Source organism: Chelonoidis abingdonii, chromosome 24 (genome assembly GCF_003597395.2).
Source record: "Chelonoidis abingdonii isolate Lonesome George chromosome 24, CheloAbing_2.0, whole genome shotgun sequence".
In the NCBI taxonomy this organism is placed as follows: Eukaryota; Metazoa; Chordata; order Testudines; family Testudinidae; genus Chelonoidis; species Chelonoidis abingdonii.
This window is the reverse complement of record NC_133792.1, coordinates 13,190,478-13,218,222: the sequence shown is the minus strand read 5'-3', so window position 1 is coordinate 13,218,222 and position 27,745 is coordinate 13,190,478. Positions and strand designations below refer to the sequence as shown.

Sequence of the window (27,745 nt, the reverse complement as noted above, 5' to 3'; positions counted from 1 at the left end):
TGCCGTGACTCCTTTTTCCGCTCTGTTATCTCTCTTCTGTCTGGGAGATAAGTCATTCACGGTGTCATGATGGATGGCAGGTGTCTCAGTCTGTCTCATTTTTCCTTCTGCTTTTCTAATTTTTTCCCAAAAATCAATAGGGTTCTGCCAACTGATGCCTAGAACATGCCTAGAAATTTTGCAATTGGTCAGATGTAGTGTTCTAAAGATATCACAGTACTTCCAAACAAGAATGCCCACCAGTTGACTGTCAGGCCTAGCAAGATCAGCCAATAAAATACATGAGTCTGCAAGATATTTCTAACTAAGCATGGGGGAGAAGGTAATCCTCACTATAGTAATAACCAATGCACCATCACTTTTATATTTAAAATATTTTTAGATTCTAAAATGAGAGGTGTTACCTAATTTTGAGCCCCCATGTGTGATGAGAGTTCTCACTGCACAGCATAACCTAGATATTAATGATTGGCACTCCATCAAAATCTTAGATTGCAATCCTTTAGTACATCTTGGCATCACACTTTGAGCCCTACACATTTTAGAAATACATGAGCTAATTGCTAATGTACCTGTCATTGTTTATGTAAAATAGTGATTTGTAGCTTTAAATGAGCACTAATGGAATCTCAGTGAATTCTGAAGCTGTACTCCCTTGCTGTTTCTCTTTAAAGGTAACATACAATTTTGCTGAAGGGCAGGAAAAAATAAAATGATGGAGGACTATAGATGCATGCAAACAAAATGCAGGGGCTTTTGGCCCCGTTGACTTAAATTTGAGTATCAAATAATAGCATCCATCCCCATAAAATATATTAGCTTGGATTTTAATTCACCCCATTCCAACTTCTTGTTTTTACATCCTACTCCAGTCTTCCTATAACAAGCCTCTCTCTCCTTTCTCCCGCTTCAACTCCAGATATTAGTTACCCTGCATGAGAAATAGTATTACCTCGCTACTTTCGTCTTAGTTGCTTACATTGTAGTTTCCCCTAGGCAGAACCCTTTCTTGGTTTGAACAATTAATCTTTACCCCTTTCATGTATTTGAAAATGGGGCTGATCTATAGAAAGTGTCATAATAAAAAATATATATATGAAATTGGGAGAAGAACCACTGAGGTCACACTCTGTCACAAGGCGCATAAAGAGAATAAAAGTAGTAAAGCCTGCAACACATTGGTTGTATTCCAATCTCTAAACTAATTGAAGGGCCTGCTCTTACATCCCTCACCAACCTGATGTTCTCACTGAAGTCAGTAGCAGTTTTGGCTTTGCAGGGAAATGTACACTCATCTCAGATATCAACAGTTTTGCTGCAGCGTTGTGCAATACTTACAAAAATTATTCTGCATGTCAATGCAGAAATGCCTTGCTTGAATGAAAACACAAGCAACCCTTACAAAATCAAGGACCCCCCAAAGGAAGGGCTATTTGTGAACTGTAACCACCATTTCCCCTTCCTATTACTCTCCACTTGTCAGTCAGCGTGTGGTTATCTCATTTTATGAGTCAGATCGCTTGCAGACGTTCCCTCTGTACTGTGCAGTTTGCTCTCTGCAACCTGATCCATATCGGTATGTCTTTTACCACTCCTAGCTTGGCAGCTCAAGCTTCTCTGAAGCCCCACTTTCACTTTGATCTTTGAGTCTTGAATTGAATTCTGGATATTCTGCAGGTTCCAGTGCGTTCGCAGGAGAGCACTGTCAAGTGTGAAAAAGCCATCCCGTATCCGCCGCACCTGGGTGCACACAGCAGTTGATTTCAGCTCCAAGCCAATCTCATGAACTATCTTTCGGAGGTACTGCGGGGTCTCATGCAAACACTGGATTTCTGGAGGAGACAGAAAGACTACATTAGAAGGGTCAGCACATATTTGCAACAAGACACCGTGCCTGTAAATTCAAACACCAGTTACTGGTATTAAAGTACAAAAAGAAGAGTTAGTTCAACAGGAAAGATGCTGTTTTTTTTAAGTACCTGCCTGTATAATCATGATTATACAGAGGTCTTGCACAATGTCCCAAGGCTTCAAAAAAGTCAGTTTTACACAAACAAGTTTCAAATACAAGGTCATATAATAAGAGTTAGATACTTGGGCTAGGCAGAGGTCAGTTTAGCTGTATCTGAGTTTGTCAGAATAATTCATGAGAACCAGAAAGACTATTAAAGGTGAACCACAAAGCTTTTATAAGCAGACTGTTTAGGATCCCAAATTCTTAATATCTGTACACATTAAATACTTGGAACAATGTTTAATAGATGCTTTGTCTTTAAGCTAAAGCCCCAATCCTGTAAATGGCTACATGCATGGACCCCTGAGCTTGTGCTGAGCTCTATTAACTTTAGTGGGCTTCTGTGGGGACACAAGGATCTGCCTGCACACAGTTAACTGCAGAATCAAGGTGTACGGAAATAATCCTTGCAATATTTCTGTGAATTAGGTAAGAAAATGATCATCCTCACATTAGCTGTGGGGAAATAAGGCAGCAAGGGTATATGACTTTCACCATAACACGGAAGTCCATACTAGTACCAGGATTAGAATGGAGGAGGAGTTGTCTTTCAATCCTGAATTTAAATCACAGAGGCGACAAATTAACAGCCATGGAAACTGGAATCCTTTATTCACAGATCACCTGTGGAACTCTTGCCCACAAGAGATCACTGAGGCCAGAAGTTCAGTAGGATTTGAAAAAGGATTTTATGTTCAGTTACATTATCTAGGACAAAAAATAAGTTTAATGGGGATATTAAATCTCAAGCTTCAGGGCATAAACTGACCACTAACTTATTGCTTCCTTAAGTGAGGAGGGTGGCTGCATCAGATGACCAGGCAATGTATACATCTTCCGTATCCCCTAAAATGGGATTAAGAGTAGGCCTTGAACAACACATGACCAGAATAAAGGGGGTGAGATTGGTTTGTTTTCCTGAAGGAGGGCTCAGCTTTCAAAAGTTTGGATGACATTGCACAAGAAGAATTGTGTCCCATGGGCAAATTATTCCATAGCTATCTGCTAGGGAATTTAACTGTCCTTTGAAGCACTATCAGAGACAGAATACTGGACTCGGTGGACTATCAGTCTGATCCAATATAGCAGTTATGTTCCTACCAGGCAGAAATTGCACAAAAACTTCCCCACGCTGCTCAGTCCTAATCTAGAGGGTCCATCCAGCACTGAGATGGTCCTTCAATCTCTATGGCAAATTTAATCATTGGGGTGTTTGCTAAGACTGTCACAGTTACCAATTTGTACCAGCTGGGGTGGTTTTGTAACAGACACCTGTCCACTAGGAACTAAATTGATCTCACAAACTTATTTTACACAGATCACAGAAGAATAGCTAGATGATAGCAACTTTTTGCCACTATCTTCATACATACTTCCAACATACTCCCATACTCTAGCTCTAGTTAGACCATACCTAGCTGGAATTCTGGAGGTGCAAATTGGAGGCATCGAATTGCTGTGATTAATGGAGGGGTTTTTTCCATTGGGCGAATTAAACCTTCAACAGCCAGCTCGTAGGCCTCTTGAGTTTTCAGGTCAATGTTAGAGTACCTGGGGAAAGGAACAGAACAGTGAATTTGCACTTCCAACCCAATGAATTCATAGATTCTGAGGCAGAAGGGACTGTCATGACAATCTAGTCTGACTTCCTGCATAAAATAGGTCATAAATAACTCCTAAAGCATATCTTTTAGAAAAAACATCTAATCTTGATTTAACCATAGTCAGTGATGGAGAACCCACCATGACACTTGGTAAATTGTTCAATATTTAATTACACTGTTAAAAAGGTACAGCTTATTTACAGGCTCAATTTGTCTAGCTTCAACTTCCAGCCAGCGTTACACTTATCTGCTAGATTGAAGAGCCTCTTATTAAAATATTTGTTCCCCACATAGGTACTTATACAATGTAATCAAATTACCCCATAATGTTCTCTTCGTTAAGCTAAATAGATTGAGCTCCTTGAGTCTATCACTATAATGCAACTTTTCTAATCCTTTAATCATTCTCATGGCTCTTCTCTGAACCCACTCCAATTTTTCAACATCCTTCTTGAAATGTGGACACCAGAACTGGACACACTATTCCAGTAGCAGTCACACCACTGCCAAATACAGAGAGTCACCTGTTTATGCATCCAGGGATCACATTAGCCCCATTGGTCACCATGTCGCACTGGGAGCACATGTTCAAAGACCTTCTGTTTTGTTATAAAACTGATGCAACATTCACACTTCAAACTAAAGATTTGTTCAGTCTCTGTAGTTTCTAAGTTAACCTCCTCTGACACAGTTTTTAATCCTGTAACTGTGTTTGATGCAGTCATTGTCCTATAAATGCTATAAACATAGGTACTGTCAGTAAGGTACTACGACTGAGAGGGAAGGCACCCTATCATACTCAGCAGAAGAACTTTCATTTTATCAAGGTGTCACGTATAGGCCCTAAAGTAAGATGGGAGTTCAGAAGCCAAAGGTAGCCTCATTAGAGCTTGACTCCCACAGACAAAGTGGCTGATTTTCCTCTCTGAGGCTCAAACCTATATAATTCATTACAGCAAGCAACAGACTAATCTCATTGGTTCCAATGATCAGCAAATAGCAGCATGGAAGTCAGGTCAGGTCATTCAGGATTTCTGATTGGATACATACATCAGCAGAGCTTTATGATTGGTTCCCTGAATGACAGCAAGAATCTGCTCCAGCTTGTCCCTTGTGACATGATCTGTAAATGTTGAGAAGGCAAAAGAGGAACATAAATCTTCCTTGATACGCCCAGCACCTGCAAAGAGTCTTAGTCTGAAATCAAGATGTTGCCATCTCCTGGCCAAGTTGTTACATCTAAATGGGCTTGTGGGAAGCCCATGAAAGATGACTTTAGCATAACAGAATATAGCAGCACAGGAAACTGACCCAGTCTACATATATACCACGCCAGTACATAAAGCGAAGCAGTCCCTGGGGCAAAAGGAATAGAGCTTGCATTAGTTTCATGATGGAGGCCACAATTCATCTCATGAGATATTTCAGACTTTGTTTAACATCAGAACCTTTATGAAAGTCTCTGATCACTCTCTTGTGGTGAGGATAATATGTCTCCTGAGGTACAAGGAGATGGGGTACACCTAACTTTGGGAATAGGTATGATCAGGACTTTATATCAGTGACTTATATATTGTGGCTGTATTTAGCATACCACAGGCAGAGTAACGTGTCTGACAAAGTGGGTATTCACCCACGAAAGCTTATGCTCCAATACATCCGTTAGTCTCTAAGGTGCCACAGGACTCTCTGTTGATGTTTACTGTGGTGAGACTGCATGGGAGAATCCTCATAAACCAAGATTAGAGAGCTCTTAAAGGTGTGCTAAATGTTGCTAAATCTGGACAGGTGTAACACTTTACTTTCTAATTAGAAATCTTTTGTTTCCACATCAACCATTACACTTACCAAATGTGGTCTTCTCTATTAGCCTGCCTGTGTCTGAGAAGTCATCTGTGGCTTTGCCAAACAGTCCACGAACAGTATAAGCCTTCAAAAGGGAAAAGTGCAATTTATGGAGGAAACAGTTTGCAAACAGCAGAGAAGCAATACCCTGCTATGCAGCGACTACAGGGCATCACAGGAGAGGAAAGGTTTCTCTAAAGGAAAGCTGCAGTCTCTGCACAGTGAGTGGTGCCTCTTATCTTATATGAACTGATAATGGCTTTGGGAAGCATTGGTGATTTGTTTGACACTCAAATGTAGCAGGAGAGCCATTCCTGCTGGCAGCTGCCTCAATAATATGGAAGCAGGCATTATGCCTTGTGACAGCAGTACAACCTCCCCAGGCCCCTCATAGGCTCTTGAACCAGTTTCTGATCTGGAATGGTTACAGCTTTCTTAAAGCTCACATGGTCTCATATGAACACATCTTTATGACTCCCATTTGTTCATGATCTGCAGGCTCAAGCCACTAGAATAATGATTTTATTGCAATGTCAATAAAGATCATCATTAATATTACTTATATGGCTGTGGTGCCTAGAGGCTCCAATCAGGGATCAGAGCCCCACTGTGCTAAACACCATACAAATGAGTACAACAGTCCCTGCCCTAGACATCTCTCAATCTAGGTCTATAACATGGTGCAACAGCTGGATAAATGAGAATGAAGCAGAGTGCACCCCACGCACCCCACTATATAAAGAACATGCTTCAGCGTGTACACACATGCATCTCCCACTCACCACAGTATGTACACATACATCTATACATACTACTGGATCTGTCTCCCTAAGCTTATTGTTCACCATGCCATCACTGCTATCAGCAGTTCAGCTTCCAATGGTGGGAGCAGTACTATAGATGGTTAAAAGTGCCAGTGCCTTTTCATGTCATCTGGACCTCCACTGAATAAGGTTAGGATACAGGGGCAGGCAGTTGGTGCCTCTTCGTGGAAAATTTAGTGAGGAACTCCCAAGAGTCAATGTGTCTCAGTTCTCAGCTGGAGGAATTGTCTCTAGCAGGAAGTGGGGGGAGAGTCATCTTCCAGAGCCCAATTCTACCTTTGGCTTCTCTGCCAGAACTGCCAACAAACAGGGTAAATGTGATTTGTGTAGTGTGGATACCTCCTTCCCCACTAGAAAATCTGAGATCCAGTTTGTCTTACAGAAGGCTCCAGATAGCAATGACTTTTGCTTGGTCCTGAACAGGCAAGATTCAGACTGATGACCTACAGGTAAAAAGTTCCATATCCCATTACCAATTCCCAGGTCATTTATATTGTTTCCCTCCACTCCCAAAGGAATACTTAATATTGCTTAATCTCAGTGATTTGTGCCTATTCACAGCTGTATGTGTTATTACTTCCCATATGATTTAGTAAGAGTAGGTCACATTTGCCTCTTCTTTCTTGATGCAATTTCTAACTGGGACTTGATTTCTAGTGAGAATGGGTGTTACACACAGAAGTCCCCAAACAGGGTTCAGTGCCAGTGCATACCCTAGTAAGATGGGCGTTGTACATATCAGTGAGCAGCTTGTTCCCATGGCCCACTCCAAGCACTGAAATACAAAAAACAACAGGAGGCCATTAATCGGTCACATAAAAAGTTATTTGGGCATAAGCATTTTTTATATAGCACCACACTCTTCCGGGCACTGTTCAGACACAGAAAAAGCAATATCTATATACCCAGAATTTATAGTCTAACTATTTCTGCCTCTTTCTTTGTTGCTGAGAGTTGCCACCGCACACCCAAATCTTTGACTGCCATCAAAGCCACAACTAATAAGAGCTATGTGCTAGTGTTAGCTTGTGCTTTTCATCTGTAGATTTCAAAGCACCCTACAACAGAAAAGCAGTATCATTATCCCCATTTTACAAACAGGGAAGCAGAGACACTTGAGCAGTTGGCTTCACACACAGCAGAGCCAAGAAAAGAATATAAGTCTCCCAATTCAGTTCCTTCCCCTGGACCACATTGCCTCTCTGAGAATAATTATTCTTGTCTCCCAGGCTTATGATTCAGGACCCTCTCAGATCAATCATATCTGATTTGTATGTTTCTACTGTAACTTACCATTTCTACCTTTGCCTGTTCCCTACAAAATCCTCAGATGCTGCTAATAGCTATCATAGTATTTTGTGAGCCTATCGTCTATTAAAACCCCCTCTATCCTATACCTGGTAATTTCATGATGAAGCTATATTCTTCTTTCTTTCAAAACAACACATACCAAACACTCCAGATGACTTTGTATCCAGACGGTGACCTGCTCCGATTTTCAAGTGAGTGAACTCTGGTCCTCTAACTACAAGGGAAAGAAATATAGTGTATGGTTTGTGGCAAACATAAAATTTAATTTCACTATAAAGAAAGAAATATACCAAGCTTTTCTAATCATTCTGTTCATTTCCTTTGGGGACCTGCCATTGACCGCTGTCAGAGGACAGGATACTGGGCTTGATGGACCTTTGGTCTCACCCAGTATGGCCGTTCTTTTGTTCTTAACAACAGTATGATGGTAACAGGCAGTATACGTGGTCCCCGTGGAATTTAATCTTGCTGATTCCAAGGTGTAAAAAATCTTTATGATTTACCATGCACATAGTGAAACCACTTCTAACAAATCACTGGCTAAAATTGAATGAAAGTCCTCAATCTTTCCAATGGATTCTCACTCTTCTCTCCACTTCAAGCAAACTGCACTGTGTTTATCCCCTTTGAATGCAGTGATTACCAGCTACCAGATAATTGTTAGCAGCTACAATCTAAGGGAATTAACACTTCTTATTCCTCCTTTATTCTGGCTGTGTTTTCTCACTGGGCAAGTCAAATCTAGAAATGACAGTAATGGTATACACCAGCTTTCCCACAGAAATCAAGATTCTTCTCCCACCTCTTACCTAGTGGGTGGGCAGCCAGGACAGGCAACTGGGTAACAGTGAGGGTCAGCTCTTTCCCAGCATTTCCTTCTACAGTGGTTGGCAGGAAGCGTACTTGCTGCTGCACAGCTGGCTGTTCCAGAGAGTTCAGTTCTACAGGAAATGGTACAGAAAACAATGGGACACAGTCTGAAAAGAAAATACGGTGAAGGGAGTGATAAACATACATAGTTTCTCTTCAAAGCCTGGTCTACACACATCCAGATTCAGTAACAGTATAACCATTTTGGTTAGGAATGTGATTTTTTTTTTTTAAACAGAAATAGTTACCATTACATCTTGTGTGGATGCAGTTATACCAGTATAAAGTTGCTTTATACCAGTACAATTTATTGCCCTTCCCACAGGGGAAATGAGTATTACCACATAATTAAAGTGGCACCACTTGTGTGTGCAGACAAGGCTCAAGTGTCTTTGGCTCATGGTTAGAGTCCTTCAAAGCCATGTCTGAGTTCCATTTTAGGAATCAGCATCTTCACAGTCCCTAAAGGGAGGTGAGTGGGACAAGAGACCATCTCCTTTGTGTTTGAAAGGAATCTAAGTCCTCCTGGTGACTGCAATGCCGATACCTCCTTGATGAGTAGATATGGGTATATCATCTTCAGCAAGGAAGAGGGATTCCTCATTTAAAAAAAAAGTCTTAAGTGCTTGCCAGCCTAACAGCTGCTAGGTCTGATATGGAGAATGGCCTTTACAATGGCTCTCTCAAGCCTGATTTTTTTTCTCCAACAACGCTTGTCTCAGCCTGCATGTGTGTCATACAGTGACTAGTCTTAGTCATTTTACCAAATTGTGAGGTGTGCCCTTTGCTTTATCCTCTCTATGATGAGGACTCAGTTGTCAAATGAACTCACACAAGGCTTGGGCTAGGGCTTCTAACATTGGTCATAACAAGTTCCTGGCAGCAAACCAACATAAGTGGGTCTGAAGGTTTCTCTCAGGCTTTTAGAAAGGCCAGGATTATATGGACTAACACAAGCTAACCATGGCCTGGATCATTAACACCAGGTCAAGTTGCCTACAGGTGTAGCGAGGAGAGCATTGACAATTGACAGAGGTAGTCCCTCTCCACATGCCTAGCCATCCTGCAACTAGTAATGCTGCTAGGGACGCTGCACCAGATAACGTTAGGAACTTTACACTCTCCCATTTGGCTCCTTTGTTGACCCAACATGCTTTGCCAAGTGCCAACGTCTCTGAATTGCGGTTTCAGCACGTTGATCGGAAGGGAGTTTGGAGATGATGGAAAACAGTGAGGGCACTAAGGCTTCTCAGAATCCCCTAAATTAGTGGCTCTTAACCTTTCCGGACTACTGTACCCTTTCAGGAGTCTGATTTGTCTTACATAACCCCATGTTTCAAAATCAGACATAAAAAGACAAAAGTGTCACAGCCACACTGTTACTGAAAAATTGCTTGTGTTTTCATTTTTACCATATAATTATAAAATAAATCAATTGGAATATAAATATTGTACTTATATCAGTGTGTAGCACACTGAGCAATATAAACTCGTCACTGTCTGTATGAAATGTAGTTTGCGCTGACTCCGCTAGTGCTTTTTATGTAGCTTGTGGTAAAACTAGGCAAATCTCTACGAGCTGATGCCCCCCGGAAGACCTCTGGGTACCCCTGGGTGAGAACCACTGCCCTAAATCTTCTGAGGGGCGGACTGAAGTCCCCTGCCTCACCCCCCACCCCATGGGGGGAGACCCCTCCGGGGAGGAGGGACTCCAGGACCTGGCCTCACCTTTCAGGAGCAGGGTCTCCACGGTGTCCCGCACCCTGATCGAAGCCACTCCGGGAGGTTTGTACACAGCGAAGAGCCCGCTTAATCCGGTCCTAGCCGCCCTCCCGGCAGCCATGGCTATGGGGGGGTTCACCAACTACACCGCTCCCCCAGTGGGCGCCGCCATGCGCTTCCGCCAACTGGGTGCGCTGATGAAAGCGCTCCCCTCCCCGCGGGAGCAAGCGCTGCGAGACGCACCCGTTCCGGGCAGTTCTCGGCTGCTCCGATCCCGAGCTGGGTATAGTGGCCAACGCGTGCCAAGCATCACCAGGGGAGATAACGAGTTCTCAGGACACGACCCTGCTTTGGGCACCAGCTACACAAGTGATGACGGGCCCTGCTCCTTGGGGAGCCCCGTATTCCCCCAACCCCCTTCTCTTGCGGGATAGCACAGGCAGGGATCGCCAGGTCCCCACCTCCGGTGGCAGGGGGAAGAAACCTCACCACCAAGTCCCGCTATTCCCCCCGCTGCACCTCAGCCCTGGCCCCGCGGGAGACCCGGAGAGGGACGCCACTCGCGCCCCGATTTCATCGGCAGCATGGCCAGCCGCTGAGCGTGCAGCCCCCGGGGCTCCCCGCCCTTATCCCAACCCCACAGCAGCCGCTCGGTGGCCCGGCCCGGCCCCGCCCGGGGCAGCCGGCGTGACTGGCTGCTCCGCCCGGGCCAGGAGACGGCCCCAGCTGCAGGCAGCGGGGCGAGATCACCCCCGCTCCCGCCCCATGATGCGTCGGGGCGCACGTGGTTTCCTGGCCGCCGGGGAGTGGCCCTGAGCTCCGGCCTGGTCGCCGCTCACCGGATGCTGCCGATCTGCTGGCTGGGCGGGGTGCGCATGGGGGGCTGGCTGCGGCGGGCTGCGGGCTCGCGCCGGCCTGCGGCGCCTGGCCCTGGGTTCGCCGGCCCCCATAGGCAAGTGGCGGCGCCGAGCCGGGGGCCGCGTGCGGGGCTGGTGGGTCGGAGACGGCAGGCGTGGGGCTGCAGGCGAGAGCCCGTGGCGGCGGGACTGAGAAACGTATCAGGCTTAGTTTTATTTCTCATGGGAAATGAGACGTGATGCGCCCCCGGGTATTCCTGCCCTGGGCCCCCTCCCAGCTCAACCCCGGTTTTGCAGCACCCCTTACCATTAAAGACCTGCCTGCACCCCACCTATGTGAGTCCTGAATTACAGCGTCCTCTGTTCCAGTGCTAATCCCCAACAGCTCTGCCAGGGCACTTGTGACCTGATTCGCAATGTCTGCTTCCTAGTTCTCCCAGTTTTACAGATGCACAGGAATCCTGGCAACATCCTTTGCTGTGCTACTTTGTCCCACCTGCCCCAAACTCTGCCACTGCACCCCTGGTATTCTGGCTTTCTGTTTTATTGCTGTGTCTTGTTTTTTGTCCTTATACACCTCTACCCCAATGTAAAGCTGTCCTCGGGTGCCAAAATAACCGTGTTATAGGTGAAACCGTGTTATATCGAACTTGCTTTGATCCGCCAGAGTGCGCAGCCCCCCAAAGTGCTGGTTTACTGTGTTATATCCGAACTTCTGTTATATCAGGTCGCATTCTATCAGGATAGACGTGTATTAAGTATATTCCAGGTTATCCACACAGTAACAGTGATCATGCAGTAGTTTTATTGTTCAAGCCAGTGAGATCCTAGCCACAGCTCCCACCTGGCTAGAACTCCCAAACGTATGTGCTTATGATGGAGTATTGTTGCAAATCATGGGCCATGATGATAGTATAGACACCGGTGACCTGTAGTTATCTCTGATCACCAAGGGGCCTTGCATACAGACTGTGTCAGGAAAAGGACAAAGGAAACCAAAGTGGCAGATATGCACTCTCTTAGTCTTTGAACAGAGCTGTATTTTCTGGTTAACTCACTGCCCTGGTGTGGCTATGTTTTGCAGGGAGGGGAGATCAGCTACACCACACTGACCTGACAGTGACTGCAGAGGAGCATGTGGATGAGGAGAAGTATTACCAGCTGTACCCAGGGCACATCCCCACCAGCCCTCTGCAGAAAGCACTGCTGTCTGCTGGCTCAGCATTTATGGCTCTCTACAACCCTTACCGGCATGGTAAGCTGAATCTTGCAGCTTTTATCCAGCTGTGGTCTCCGCATTCACATAGACTCTATTTCCCTCTTTCCCCAGGAGCCAGATCTGTGTTTCTGTTGGGAGTTTCCCTGGGGATTTTCATTCTTTTATTTCCCCATCTCTACATTGTGGGAAAGAATCTGTGTTTAAGAAACTGAGACTGGCACACAGAGACAGCTGTTGGTGCAGACAGTTAGTGAGAAAGATCCCTCTGCATATCTCTGTTAAAGCATCTCATTCCTTATTATTCCAAACCTCCTGGTTCTGCTAACCTCACTCCCAGTCTGCAATACTGCCTGCTGTTCCAGTCCCAGGCCCCATACGTAGCTCTGCCACCGCACCTCACTCCTGACCTTCAGAGCCCTCTCTGAGCAGCACTGTGACTAGTTGCGTGGCAATTTAAACCCCAGAGGCTGGAGGATGGTCTAGTGGTTAGGGTGCTTCACCACAGACTTCCTGAGTGACCTCCAGCAAGTCACTTAGTCTCTCTAGACCTCAGTTCTCCATGTGTAAAATGGGGATAATGGGACTTCTGTACCATGCAGGAGCGCTGTGAGGGTAAATGCATTAATGGCTTTGAGGTGCGCAGATATTGCAGTGCTGAGGGCCACATAGGTACCTAAAATGTATTAGCCCTGTCTTGTGTCCTCAGGATTTTCATTCTTTACCAGAACCCCTGTTTGCCTGTTGCTCTTCTATTGTCAGTCAGTTTCCCATCCATTCTCTCTCTTTCCCCCTCTTTTTTCAGATATGGTGGCAGTCCTTGGTGAGACAACTGGCTCTTCAGCCCTGCGGAGCCTGAGGGACAAAATGAGGCATGACCCTGAAGGTTATCAGATCCTACAGTGCGTTATTGTCCCTCTTGCATGGCCTATGGCAGGGAAGGAGACAAGTTTATGAGGCTGCCGGCTGGTTGGAGCAATTGTATCTATACTGTACACTTCTGGGCAGGTAGTGCAGGCTCATGTCTACAAGGGGAGGCTTCTGGAATCATTGTGCTTACAGGGGCAGAATGATAGTTTAATTCCCAAGAGATTTTCTGCCCCCCTCCTGATGTTCAGAATGGTCCCTTTTGGCAAGTCCAAGAACAGCAGTACACATATTTGGTGTGCAGGCCTGCCTACTTCCTCTTCGGTTTCAGCTTTGCTGCTGCTGTTAGTGGTGAACGCGCTCATTCCAGGTGTGGGAAACTGCGTGAATGTGAGCTCCCTGCACAGCAGTTCGTGAGGGCGATAGCAACTCCCACCCCGCGTGCCTGCTGCTGGATCTTATTGCATCAGCCTGCCAATGACTGCAGCCTCCATCACTAATTTGTCTCCTTCTCCCACAACAACCTGTTTAGTTTCTTCTATGCCATTCCCTACACTTGAAACCCCGTCCCCACATTGGTTTGGAAAGACACTAATCCTGTCCCTTCTGATCCCTCCTTAAGACCCACTTCTGCTGTGATGCCTGCAGGAAACTGCCAGCTGGTACGGAGTTGATGGAAGTGCACATTCTTATTACTGTTTCCTTTATCCTCCCTTTTCTGTATCTTCTGTTGGCTCGTTACACCTACTTCTCCTCTGTTGTCTTAATGACACTGTAAATTCTTCAGGGCGGAGGCTGCCTTTTGCTCTGTGTTTGTAGCGCGTCTGATATGTTGCAGGCCTGACCCTGATTGGGGCCTCTGGGTGCTACTGCATTAAAATACTGAATCATAATAGTAGGGCATAAGACAGGAAGTGCAGCTTAGTGTCAACCAAGCAGTGAAACAACCGTCAGATGCACAGGCGGAGTAAGAGGGGGACATTTATTTATTTCAGTTCTGGGAATTCTCGTTAATTGGTCCAAGGTGCAACTCAAATCCTCCTTAATCCTTATCTGGAGGATTTAAGAATGCCTAGGTCTAGCCCGTGTACGTGGGGAGTTTCAGCCCGGAACCAAAACTAGTATGTTCCTGGCCTTTCAGTGCTTTGAATTGGCTCCTCCGTTAAATTTCTTTACTGAAAATCAGAGACATCCTGGGAAAAGGTGCCTTCTGTCTATGGGTCGTGTTCCCAGCTGTGCTCTGTGATAGGTCCTGAAGCTGTTGAAGCACCAACAGCTCAGCAGGAGGGAGCATTCAGTCTGCATTTGGGACAGACTTTTCTCTGCACTGACGTGCTGCTTGCTTCGTGAGGCCAGGGCACTTTTGCTGTGAAGCCTCTGGCCAAAGTTTACCCTTCCCTGCCACCACTCTTGTGCATGGTGCTACGTACCTGTCTCTGTTGTCTTAGAGGTGGCTGCATTTCAGAGGTGCTGTGCATAGAGAATTTGGCCTCCTCAGAGATGAGTGGTGCTGTAGAAATGTGAGATAACAGCTTTACTGCTGCTATGGCTCCTTTAAGTTCTCTGTGCCCTGACTCCCACTGGTGTGAAATAATAGGCAAGCAAATGTTTGTGCAGGACTTTAAGAGCCAGTGGGGAAAGGCATCAGCAAAACCCTCCTGCCGAGGATGTGAATTCCAGCAATACAGCTGTCTGGGCAGCTGGCCCTGGTTTTCTCAGCTTCCCCGGGGAGTTGCTGTGTTGTGGGTTGGCTCAGCCACTCTGTTTTTCATTTGCAGAGAGCGGCCTCGGATCCGGCTCTCCACCCTGGATGTGACTGGGCTCCGGGGGCTGTCGGATGGAACGTTTGGCCGAGAATATGTCCGTTTTTTGGACAGCAATGTGAGTATGGGACCTAGCAGTCCTTGGGAGGCAGCAGGGCGTTTGGGGGCTGTGGATGGCAGTAGCTGATTTTTCTGGTGAGAAGAGCATGGATGGGCTCCAGAGGAGGGTCTGAGCCATCTGGGAGATCAGCAGGGGAGAAAAACAGGGGAGCCTAAAGAAAGCCTCCAATGAAATTAAATCGGCCTAGTGGATAGAGCACCAGACTTGGATTCAGGACACCTGGGTTCTGTTCCTGGCTCTGCCAGTGGCCTGCTGGGTGATCTGGGGCAAGTCATGTCACCGTGCCTCAGTTTCCCTTTCTGTACAGTGGAAATAATGATTCTGACCTCCTTTGCAGAATGCCTTAAGATCTCCTGATGAACAGTGCTATGTAAGAGCTAGGGATTATTATTATTAAAGAATCATAATGAAACGAATTCCTGGCAGGTAGCAGGGGCTGAACCTGGGCTGCTCTGATTTTGCAGAGGGTTTCTCCGGACACCAGGATGCCGGTCAAGTTTGTCGATGATGAGGAGCTGGCCTATGTGATCCAGCGGTACCGTGAGGTCCATGACCTGATGCACACTCTCCTCGGCATGCCCACCAACATGCTTGGTGAGTCCAGACTGAGTGCGACCAAGAGTCATTACCGTCTAGCATGCTGCTGTGTGAAATGAATTGGGGAGGTCTCAGCCAGGCTGCCAGTGACCAGATGTCCACATCACAAAAGCCATCCCTGCAGCTTGGCCACCTTGTTGGCTGCCTTATCAGAGAGGCCAAGGACTGAACGAGCCATGGAGGCTAAACTCCTCCAGGTCGGGGCTGGAGGGCACGGATGGGGCAGGGCGTGGGGCACGTTTGCTTTGCTGCTGTCAGCAGTCCATCTGCTGTGTGGATAAAAAGAGAATCTCAGCCTCCGGGAACAATCACCCTTCACCTACACGAGAGATGCTCACTGAGTCACTCGCATTGCTGAATAGGAAGAGGTTGGGTGGGCACTGCTCTAAAGGGCCGATGATGAAACCTGCAGTGCAAGGAGAACGACTGCATGAGTGGATTGTTTCGTAAGCCAAAACCAGCTTTGAGCAAGTGTGGGCTGGATTTACGAGAAGGGGGTGGGAGGAGAAATGTTCTTTTAGTTGAGCTCTTATCTGCAAATCAGCTCTGTTTTGAATAAACTGAATAGCAAGTAGAACAGGAGTCCTTGTGGCACTTCAGAGACAAACAAATTTATTTGAGCATCAGCTTTTTTGGGCTACAGCCCACTTCATCAGATGCAGCAGCAGGTTTAAAACAAATACAGGGAAGTTCTTCACGCAGCGCACAGTTAATCTGTGGAACTCCTTGCCTGAGGAGGTTGTGAAGGCTAAGACTAGAACAGTGTTTAAAAGGGAACTGGATAAATTCATGGTGGTTAAGTCCATTAATGGCTATTAGCCAGGATGGGTAAGGAATGGTGTCCCTAGCCTCTGTTTGTCAGAGGACGGTGATGAATGGCAGGAGAGAGATCACTTGATCATTGCTTGTAGGTCCATTCCCTTTGGGGAAACCTGGCATAGGACACTGGGCTGGATGGACCTTTGGTCTGACGCGGCACGGCCGTTCTTATGTTCATAGAATGGAACATAGAGTAAGAAGATATCTATACATACAGAGAACATGAAAAGGTGGAAGTGGCCATACCAACTCTAAGAGGCTAATTAATTAAGATTCCTGCTGATAATAGCTCATCTTAATTAGCCTCTTAAAGTTGATATGGCAACTTCCACCTTTTCATGTTCTCTGTATGTATAGATATCTTCTTACTCTGTTCTATGCATCCAATGAAGTGGGCTGTACCCCACGAAAGCTTATGCTCAAATAAATTTGTTAGTCTCTAAGGCACCACAAGTACTCCTATAAAAGCAGCAAAGAGTCCTGTGGTACCTTATAGACTAACAGATGTAGTGGAGCATGAGCTTTCGTGGGTGAATAAATACTCCTGTTCTTTTTGTGAATACAGACTAACACGGCTGCTACTCTGAAACCTGTTAATAGCAAGTGGCAGACTGAAATTGCTGACCTGCTGTTAGCTGACCAAGGCTTTAGGACTCTGCAGGAGCCTGGGCTTCCCAGTGTTTGGAAGTTTATTTTAAGAAGCTCTGGTGCAGGCTGAGAGGCCTGACATTTGACCTACTCCACCCTTCCACCCCCATCTTGTTCCATCACATTATGGAGTTTACCAAGCTGCAAATCTTGCTGTTAAATAGAGCACTGGACTGGGATTCAGGAGACCTGGGGTCTGTTCCTGGCTCCGCCACCAGCTTTCTGAATGACCTTGGGCAAGTTACTTCACCGCTCTGTGTCTCAGTTTTCCCATCTGTTAAATGGGGATTGTAACCATCTTTGTGAAGTGCTTTGAAGTCTACCGCTGAGAAGTGCTATAAAAGAGCGAGGTATTATTAATATTCTAATACGCTTGAATGCCAGGAGCTCAGGGCTCTCGAGGAACCGTACGATAACAAACATGTGCAAGTAACTCAGTGCTCCTGAACAGCCTGACAACAATCCAGTAATACCTATGATAATGTGATTTGGGCAGCTGAGTCCCTTAGATACCTTTGAAAATCACAGCCTTAATTTTTAGGTTGAACTTTTTAAATGTTGTATAGAACCCGAATGTTAGGTCTACCAATATGGATGCTTATTTATTTGATTACCTTCAAAGGGTGCTTATGTCTCACACCAGCACATGACCTGGAGTGCTCTCATCCTTCTGCAGTGCCTCAGAAAGGGGCCTTCAGAATAAGTTAAGTTGGCTAGAGAGCTTAAGGTCCTGATTCTACTCCCATTGAAGTCAAGAGGAAAACTCCCACTTGCAGCATTGTCTGAAAAGAGCAAGAATATTTGCATCAGCAGTGTCATGCTCATTCTGCGGAGAGGGCCAGATTGCATAATTTAATTATGGCCCATGGACTGGGGTATTATAGCAGAGCAGTGGTTGCACTCTGGTCATATTTTGAAGGCTTTCTTCATGTAGAAACATGCTTTAAAAAAAAAAAGTGCGTTGTGGGGGATCTTAGATTCTGTAGACTCTAAATATGCCAAGTGGGCAGCAGAAAAATATTGAGCAGGCCAGATACTTACTATGCTGGGTTTACAGTGGAAACGAGAGGGCCACTTGGAATAGTAACTTCAAGCCCCCAAGTTCTCTGACCAGTTTTTGTCATAAGAACGGCAATACTGGGTCAGACCAAAGGTCCATCAAGCCCAGTATCCTGTCTGCCGACAGTGGCCAATGCCAGGTGTCCCAGAGGGAGTGAACCTAACAGGTAATGATCTAGAGATCTCTCTCCTGCCATCCATCTCCACCTTCTGACAAACGGAGGCTAGGGACACCCTTCATTTTACAGTCAAGTTTTCCCTTCCCTTTTCCCATATGCTGGGTGCAAGATCCTCACAAACAAGTCAGTTTAACCTAAGGACTTGATCCAGTATCCACTGAAGTCAGTAGCAGCCTTTCTGTTGATTCTAATGGGCTTTGGTTCATCTTCTACTGGATTATGCAGGAAAAACAGCAAAACTAACTAGACACAAACTGTCAAGAGAGTGAAAACAGAGAGAAGTAGGGCCAGATTCTCAGCTGATATAAGTTAGGCTTGCTCCAGTGAAACCAGTGGGGTTACAAATCCGTTGACTCCAGTGGAGAATCTGGACCATTGTGCATGTTATGGTTACAGGGCCAGCGGCACCTCTCTCCCCTATCTGGTCTCTCTAAGGCAGTGGTTCTTAACCTGCAGGCTGCATGCGGCCCGTTAGCACACAGCTGTGTGCTAAAGATTGCCCAGCCCACACGGAGGGATCCAGGGTCAGGGCTGCCTGCCTGGCCCCACAAGAATGGGGATCTAGGGTTGCCAGGCTCTGCTCCTGGCCCCACTCTGTGGAGGGCTCTCTGGGCATATGTGGCCCACAATTTTATAAATAGGTTGAGAACCACTGCTCTAAGGGCACCCCTCAGATGTCAGCCTCATGCCTTTACCTGTCCTAGGGTGGAAATCTGCAATTCTCCCAATCAGGCTCTGGGCTACAGCACCTTGTGGATTACCATTCTGGTCAAGCAGGTCTGACAGGGATCAGGCACCTGTGGGACTTCCTTGTGGGAGTCTGTGACCAGTGGTGAATAGAGTGATCAGAGGGCCTTGTAAATCAGAGGGTTGCTTCTTTAACAATAGGAACAAAGCATTTAAAGAGAGAGGATTGTAAACCAACAGTCTGCACACACCTCTGTCTTACCCCCTCCTCCCCCCCGGACAGTAGCCCCTAGACAGCCTCACCCACTGTCTCTTAACAACCCTCCGGTGCTGAAAAGTTGCTTACTTTGGCGTCATTCTTTTTCCTTCCTGTTTGTTTTTCCCAGCGTTCCATCCCATTAAACTAAACCAATCTATCTGTACGATAAACAACCCCATAACCAGGTCAACACACGATATTCATAAATTATTACAGAGCATCCCCACAGGTGCCACAGAGCCAAGCCCAGTCATTCCTGCATCGTAGCCAGGGCGCCGCTCTGAGCTGTTGATGGTTGCTCTCCAAGCCGTCGCCAAATGCCAGCAGGAGGAGCCCCCTCCTTAGCTAGAAATAGGGTGACCAGATAGCAAGTGTGAAAAATCGGCTCACTTGGGGTCTGTGCTTATAATTGTCTATATAAGACAAAACCAATAATATCAAGACATCTGGTCTCCCTGTCTGGAAAGCTAAGAGCTGATTATTTCTAGAGCCCAGAGGAAACACGTACAATCTTAGTACACTCTGAATGACAGCCCAGGCAGGCACCTGAGGAAATAATTCACTAGGAAGAGGAGAGTAAAAAATAAAATGACTCAGTTTTTCTGTTTTGACGTGTCTAGATAGGGAGCTCTCATTCTCCTGGGTCTTCTCTGGCTTTCTTCCAGGGGAGGTTGTGGTGAAGTGGTTCGAAGCTGTTCAGACTGGCCTGCCCATGTGCATTCTGGGAGCAGTGTTTGGCCCAGTTCGTCTCAACGCCTGGTAGGTTGAGCAGCCTGCAGGCTTCTGTTGAGCCTGTGCCTGGTTTGAAAGTCTGATTGAGAGGTTTTCTTTCCCATTATGTGTCTTCAAGATCCCAAATAAAATGGCAGCAGATGGGCATGACAGAGGGGACCTGTCTGCAAGTGAGGGGGTTTTCCCAGTGGAAAGGGGAACTCATGTTCCATAGATGTTTATAGGCAAAGATGGCCCGGTGTGGAAGGACGTTATCTCACCTAAGAATATTAAAGCTCTCATGGCACCTGTCAACATCCCTAAAGGGAATTAACTTGCTTGTTTAGGTCTGATTTATGCCATGAATCCTAATAGGGCTTCCAATCTGGAACCTCTGTTCCTACCAGTACTACCCAGTGAAATGTCTTCATGCAACAGAAAGCACTGTCTTCTCTAGTAGTTAAAGCAAAGGACTAAGAGTGAGGCCTCTTGGGATCTATTCCTGTGTCCACCTCTGACTTCGCAGTGTGTCCTTCAGCACCTCACTTCTCTGGCTGTGCATCTCCCCTGCTGTAAAATGGGATAACGAGATTGGCCGGTCTCTGTGTTATGTGTCATTACATACTCAGCAAATGGATCAGAGCAATGGTACCACTGAGCCCAGAGGCCTCAGATTCTTCCCAGGGCTGTTTCTAGGCACCTCACGTACTGGCTTCTGGGAAGCAGCATAGTTTTGTGGGTCAGGCGTGAGACAGAGTCGGGAGATGTGGGTCTTGTCCTGGCTCACTGTGTGACCGTGGGTAAGGCACTTCCCCTCTCTGGACCGTAACTGCTTCATGAATTAAACAGGGAGAATGAGATTGACCTGCTCATGGGGGGGTTGTGAGACTAAATTAGTTAGTGCTGCTAAAGTGCTTTAAGGCCCTCAGATGAAAGGGGCTGTGGAGTGTGTAGTAGTATTGTATTGTGTGCTGCTATGTACAGTGGTATTGTGTTTGGCTATTGGATTGTGTTCCCAGGGAAGAAAGTAAAACCATTTCCACACCTTTATTGCAGGAAGCTGCAGATCCTGACCACAGAGCTTATTCCCTGGGCTGTTCAGAGCGGCCGCAATGCCAGCTGTGTCCTGAATTTCTACTACGAGAACCGCTGGGAGCAGACGGTGGAGTCTCTGAGGGAGGAGATTGGAATCTTACATCCCCCTGCTATTTGTGTGTAAAAGTCTGGGGGGTGGGCGGGCATACTAGGCTTCACACTGGCAGGATGGAGCCTCACTGGGCACCATGCATAAGGAGCAATGAATAAACCCTTTGCAGGTTTGAGTCCCCTGGGAATTCTCCTACAGCAATTGAGGGCATCAGTCTGCCTAAATGAGATGCTGGGTTGCCAACTTGCCAAGAATGCAAGGGCTGCACCCAGGGCTGGATTCATTGCTGTTGTAAGCGGCTGCAGCTCTGCTGATGTCAGTGAAGTTGCACTTTTGCACCCCTAAGGTGAATTTGAACCCGGTGGCTGTCTTAGTCCTCAGCGTAGAGATATGGCCCATGGAGATAAGTCCCACCATGCAGTGTACCAGCTAGATCCTAGTAGAGGCTGGGACATGGAGTCTCCATGTGCTGCATGTCTTCACAAGACCCCATGAGAGGGCCCCATGGTCTGCATTCAGTTATCCTTGTAATACTGGAGTGAGGAAGATGGGAAGCAGAGCTGGGTTAAAGTAGCACTGAAACTATCTAGTAACTTTTGGCTTCTGGTTGCGATAACGTTCCCTAGGTGAATACCTACCCCCCTGGGGACCTGAGACACTTAATTCCCTAGGGGACCATTCTACCCCAGTTAAAGTCAGTTGACACAATGAAAGGTGATCAGCACTAGTGCTCTGCCCCCAGCTATACTGACTGGCACTAGGAATGTATTTTGTGTCTCTAGTACAGCTCAGTCGATCAATCTCATACCCGCTTTGGCAGCTGGGAAGCAGTTAGGCTCTCGGTCAGTCACAGTGAAACCACACCCCACTGAGTTGGGAGGGGATGTGTGTCACAATGTGTCAATTGCTGCATACTATTTAAATAAACAAAATCCACCACGGCATCCCCCTCGCTGACTGCCTCAGCAGCCAGGCCAAGGATTGAATGGGCCACGGGGCCTGAGCTCCCCTCTCGTCCCCAACTGGGTCCCTTCCAGTTTACAATAGAGGCACAGTGACCGGCTTGCCAGGGGGAAGCACTTACTGACCCTCTCCACACTCTGCCACATGAACTTGGCTTTGTTTTCAATAGCTCTCGGTGGGCTCGAACGCGCAAGGCTGTATTACAATCTGCAGAACAGAGGGAGGGAGAATGAGGTGCTGAATCCCACAGGGAGTGGAATGCTGAGATTGCACCCACACTTTGTGCTGGGTCAGTGTTTATAAAGCGATTTCTGTGCAGTGTAACTAAGGGTATGGCTACACTTGAAACTTCAAAGCGCTGCCGCGGCAGCACTTTGAAGTGCGAGTGTGGTCGCAGCGCCAGCGCTGGGAGAGAGCTGTCCCAGCGCTGCATGTACTCCACATCCTGATGGGGTTTAGCTTGCAGCGGTGGGAGCCGTGCTCCCAGCACTGCGGCACTGTTTACACTGGCGCTTTACAGCGCTGTATCTTGCAGCGCTCGGGGTGTTTTTTTCACACCCCTGAGTGAGAAAGTTGCAGCGCTGTAAAGCGCCAGTGTAGCCAAGGCCTAAGTTGGATTCCACACTTATAAGGCAAATAACAAAGCCCAGATTGAATAGTTCTCGATGCTGGGCTGGGACGCACCAAAGCAGAATGTATTTTAATGTGGTGTTTTGAGCCTGATGTTCCTTTTTCATAAATAAAATCCCTGGTGTCACTTGCAGCTTTGTCTCCCCCCAGATCAGACAATCTGACATGTAACCTCATCCTTTAGAGGGGTCTGTTCTTTGTACGTTTGCTGCAGCCAGAAACAGATCACAAGCGTGTGTGTAGCATGCCTCTCCAGTGGAATGCAGACACAGAACAGGTGGTGTATGTGCATCTTTCATAGTGGTTGTGGTGGCAGAATTACCTGCTCTCTGATAGGGCTGCATTGGTGCAAGTGGAAGCCAGACCTTGTCACCAACATACACGCTGCAGACTGCTGATAATATGGGGTTTGGTCCTGGATCAGCTCTTTTCAGCCAGTCTTTAATCACTCCTTCCTGTGTAGTACATAACCACAGGCAGGGTGGGACACAATGCCTATGGAGTGCAGGGTGCCTTTTCAAACATCAGTTTAATCTTCACAACCCCCAGAGAGCTGGACATTATCACCCCTGTTTTACAGGTGGGGTAACTGGGTGACAAAGAGGACAAGTGATTTTGCTAAGGTCCCATAGTGAATTAGAGGCAAAGCTGGGGCTTGAACCTGGGAATCTAGATTTCTAGCCCCATGCCCTACCCATTAGACCACACTCCCTCCTCACAGAGCACACACCCTGCAGGCAGTGTTTTGGCTTTCCACAATGGGATGCAAAGAGCTTCCAAAAACATTGGACGTGTCCCTCCAGCAGTGGACCCAGCACAGTGTCTGCCTCCCCCCATGTTCTCAGAGCACTGAGGCATGTGCACCTTCTGCACAGAGGATCAGTGCATTGTGGTCTAAGGCTTCCTGTTCTGTGAATGGTGTCTGGAAGCCACTGCAGGCGATTGGGAGGTCTTGCTCACAGTCTCACAGTCCTTGCTGCAGTGCTCAGCTACCAGTGGTGAAAGCCAGGCAGACGTAGAACTCCCTCCAGCAGCCTGGGGAGGCTAGTAAACACCTGCACCTGGCACTTGTCCCTTCTGACTCCACAGTCTGTTCTCCTTATGCTCCCTCTTGTGTATTGCAACCTCCTTCTCTCATCTCTGTCCCTGCAAAATGCGTCCCCCTTTCCCACAGCGCTGCCCAAGCCTTCCTGCTACTTGAATCGTGGCACTGACTGCGTCTCCCTTCTCCTTTTGGAAACGGCTGTCCCCGGGAGCTGACGCATGGTCAGCTGTTTCTCACAGAGGCTGGAGGGGTCGGAAGGGGCACGGGAAGACAATACTTACCTGCAGAGAGCTTGGCCTATCCCTGCTGCCACCTGGTCAGGAAATTCCAACTGTGCCCAGCCTCTCACCCTCCCCACTTCTGTCCTCATGCCAGGAACCAGCAGAGGGGCTGGTGAGTCTGTCCTGCAGAGGAAGTTAGAATGGGGATGAGAAGATGGCCCAGAGCCAAGAATGGCTGTGCACAGACAGGCTGAGCAGGGAGTGTGACTCTCCCATCCTGCTTGGGGAGCCGGGGTGTGTGTGAGGGATGCACTTTAAACAGTCATTGGGGCAGGCGGAGTTAGTCTGGCCAGGTGCTGATGGATGGGACATCCCGCCTGCCCGCTTACCTTCCCACAGGGCCTGTGGGGGCAGGGTCATCTCTTCATCTACAGAGGTCTCCATAACTCCAGCCCTGCCTCTCCTCTTCCTCCGCTCTTCACCCTCCTTTGCCGTTTCACCCACTTCTAAAACTGTGTCAAATGTCACCTCCCAAATCAGTGGAAAGGCCAAGCCCCGTTCCTACTTCTGTGAAGTCCCCATCCTCAATACTTCAGTTCTAATGGCCAGACCCCGATCTGGGCCTCAGCTAGTATAATCTTGTGGTCCTAGACCAGGGGTTCTCAAAACTGGGGGGGTCACAAGGTTATTAAATGGGGGGGGTCATGAGCTGTCAGCCTCCACCCTCATACCCCATTTTGCCTCCAGCATTTATAATAGTGTTTGTCTTTAATTTATAAGTGGGGGTCACACCCATTGGTTTGCTATGAGGGGTCACCAATACAAACCGCCCTAGACCATAAGCTCTAAGGTGAGAGCCCTGTTATCCGCTTGGCACCTGTCAAGAGACGTGGTAGGTTCATTTATCACATAGCTCTGCATGGATCTCACTACCCTACATGGAGGGTGTGTATATCTATTATCTAAGCTAAACAAACAAAACTGGGTTAATGTGGAGTTAGGGGTATGTCTCTGAACTCCATTCATTGATAAAAAAAAATGAGAATATAGTCAGTCCTGAGCTTAAGGTTCTTTCTTAAATGTTATGACATAACCACTGCATCTTTCATAAATAACAGTTCAATAAACTCACTTGTAATCAAAGTACATGTAGAATCAGGATTCTCCTTTCCTATTGGTGTAAATCAGGAGAAGCCCCAGATAAGTTACAGTGTAAAACTGGTGTAAGTGAAAAGAGAATTTGGCCCAAGGTCTGTCTCTATCAATGGGTTACCTTTTGAGGTGCCTGCATGTTTACAGCATTAATCTAGTAAAACACAAAGAAATGTTACAAAACTTGTGCTGACTTTCAGGAAGGAGTCTGATAGATTGTAAGCTCTTTGGGACAGGGGCTGATACTTACCGTGTTTGTACAGCTCCGAGCACTATAAGACCCTGAGCTGTTTGGTCTTTAGGATCTACTGCAATATAAAAGTTAAATCATAATATTAAATTTCACATGTACAGCTGCACCACAACTTTCACAATAACTTAACCTGGGGTCCATCAGTAAGTGGGATGAGTTTGGGAAGGAAATACTGAATTTTTTCATATACATCCATGAAAATAAAGGCCTGATCCAGCTTCTGTTGTGATTGATGAGAGTCTTTCATTTGAGTTGAACAGAAGTTGGATCGGACCCATAATCCACACTTTACATGCATTTTTCAATAAAACTTTAACTGAAAGTGTGTTAGTGCCTCTATAATAATAATACCTAACTTTTACATAGCACTTTTCATCAGTAGATTGCAAATCACTTTACAAAAGAGGTCAGTATCATTTTAATTTTACAGATGGGGAAACTGAGGCAGAGATCAGTGCAGTGACTTGCTCGTTATAATGAAGGATAGAAAAATCACTACTTAGCTGGAAGGAAAATGGACACAGACCCTTTAAGACCAATGTGCACGGATAAAGTCAGGGAAAATTGAGATGTCCTGAAATATTCCTCCCATCATTCAAAAGGTTCACAACTGACACAATACGGGCAGATTCCTAGCCAGGGAGTTAGCTCAATATTGACATTAATGAATCTGCTGCTTTTGTGTATTTGCGCTGCTCCCTGATGAACTGGGTGAACTTCTGGTACAGCTGTCCTAGGCTTGTTATAATTGCTCATCACTGAACCGTAAGTTGGTGTTTTCAGGGATTCATAACTCAGCCATCAATATGTTAGAAATATCATCTCTTGGCTCAAAGTTGCTACATCTCAGTCCAAGGTACTGGGTTTTATTTTATCTAGCAGTGTTGTGGATAAGCAGAAATTGTTTCTGGCTTCAGAAATCCTTGCAGGGTTAAAAAATTGATTAAAATTAATTTTCAGCCATGGAATATCTTAAAATTAGACTCGAAGGGATCCAGGGACTGGATCCAGGGACTGGATCCAAAGTCCAGTAAACTCAGTGGAGAGACTCCTATTTTCTTCAATGGTTTTTTAATCAAACCCTTAGTCTCCTCTGAGTATGGAGAAATGCCAGGGACAGATGGAAGTATGAATATGCACCCCCCACATCTGCCACTAAAATAACATCTTAGTCCCTGATCCTGCACTCAATTCTGCAGTTCATTGTCAGCAGGCTCTATGCGGCTAAGCAGGTCATATGTAGGATTGGTAATTTAGGTGTGGGGCTGCTACTCTTTTGACTGAAGTTACCCACATTCTTAAGTGTTTGCAGGACTTGGGCCTTCAAAAATATCCTGAAAATAAACTGATTTAAACAAAGGATGGGTTCAGTTTATTTTTTACTCCTAACCCTTTCCTCCTCTAACAAATCTTGCCCTTGAAATATCAAACGAACAAACAGCCTTTGAAGGAAAAATAGAGTAATTTTTATGTTCCCCTATTTAATGATGTTTTGTGTGGTTGAAATAGCATCCTAAAAAAAGAACCAATTTTAAAATAACTTCATAACTAACCAGCTAAAAATACTTCATCACAAAGCCTGGGAGTTTTAAAATAACATTGGCCAAAATTAAAACACAGTTAGAGGTAACGCTTCATAAAAGATCCCAGGGATTTCTAGTAACATCCTTAAAAAATACATCGGTTTCATGGTAGCACCAGACTTCCAAGGACCTAAGTGATTTTTGAAAATGGCACAGCAAAGCGCACGAGTTTGAAACTGACATCTGTCAAAAACGAACCGATTCACCAACCAACTTCTCCGCACTGTTACTCTCCAACAGCCAGGTTTGCCACTGATTACCTGCGAGGGCGCAAAATACGACTCTGGTGGGACTCGAACCCACAACCTTTGAATGACTCCATCTGTCATCGAGCTAGAAGTCCAATGCGCTATCCATTGCGCCACAGAGCCTGTCGGGGAGGTTGAGGATCCTCCAAACCCCCTCCTTGACCTTTGCAAGGAACAGCTTGACTCAAGCAGCTCCTCTGCCACGTCCAGCGGCTGGGTTTAATTTGCAGCCCAGCTCTCCGTGGCCGGCCCACACCATCTCCCCAGCCCCAGGCGCCCCATGGCGCAGAGTTTGCAAAACTTCCCCCCTCGCTCGCGCGCCGCCTCTTGATTCCTTCCAGACACTTTTGCAGCCCCGCGCGCGCCACAGCCGGCACCTGGCTCAAGCCAAGACCGGGCGGTAGCGCTGAGACACCAGACACAGATGGGGGGGGTCCAATTAACTCAGATCTACCCGGGGGGGCTGCGAACCGGCTGCAGGGGGGGAGCGGGGAGAACAATGCCCGGAAAGTAGAAAGAGGCGAGTGAAG

General features: G+C 46.7%; 2 protein-coding genes and 1 non-coding gene across 3 annotated transcripts; 1 reads left to right on the top strand and 2 right to left on the bottom strand.

Annotated features, from left to right (window-relative positions):
• Window positions 1-487: 487 nt before the first annotated feature.
• TRUB2 (TruB pseudouridine synthase family member 2) lies at window positions 488-10,757 on the bottom strand. The gene is given in 9 exon segments (XM_032797703.2): window positions 488-1,504; window positions 1,507-1,832; window positions 3,429-3,565; window positions 4,669-4,741; window positions 5,467-5,548; window positions 7,001-7,062; window positions 7,738-7,812; window positions 8,408-8,539; window positions 10,197-10,757. Coding segments are annotated over 9 exon segments (1,023 nt in total). The 5' UTR covers window positions 10,312-10,757; the 3' UTR covers window positions 488-1,483.
• A 324-nt stretch (window positions 10,758-11,081) lies between these two features.
• Window positions 11,082-22,846, top strand: COQ4 (coenzyme Q4). The gene is made up of 7 exons (XM_032797752.2): window positions 11,082-11,383; window positions 12,132-12,302; window positions 13,069-13,165; window positions 14,909-15,011; window positions 15,479-15,608; window positions 19,928-20,021; window positions 21,030-22,846. The coding sequence occupies exons 1-7, from the start codon at window positions 11,287-11,289 to the stop codon at window positions 21,190-21,192; spliced, it is 855 nt and encodes a 284-aa protein (XP_032653643.1). The 5' UTR covers window positions 11,082-11,286; the 3' UTR covers window positions 21,193-22,846.
• A 4,399-nt stretch (window positions 22,847-27,245) lies between these two features.
• On the bottom strand, window positions 27,246-27,338 carry TRNAR-UCU (transfer RNA arginine (anticodon UCU)). The gene is made up of 2 exons: window positions 27,302-27,338; window positions 27,246-27,281 (listed from the first exon to the last, which is right to left on the bottom strand). It is a non-coding gene; the product is annotated as a tRNA-Arg (tRNA).
• Between the last annotated feature and the right edge of the window lie 407 nt (window positions 27,339-27,745).

What these genes read in the sequence shown, in the direction of transcription:
- COQ4 (XM_032797752.2), top strand. Translation starts at nt 11,287, where the DNA reads ATGCGCCCCCGGGTATTCCTGCCCTGGGCCCCCTCCCAGCTCAACCCC. An exon ending in CCTGCCTGCACCCCACCTAT is followed by an intron (nt 11,384 to 12,131) that starts GTGAGTCCTGAA and finishes TATGTTTTGCAG; the next exon opens with GGAGGGGAGATCAGCTACAC. An exon ending in GAAGGTTATCAGATCCTACA is followed by an intron (nt 13,166 to 14,908) that starts GTGCGTTATTGT and finishes TTTCATTTGCAG; the next exon opens with AGAGCGGCCTCGGATCCGGC.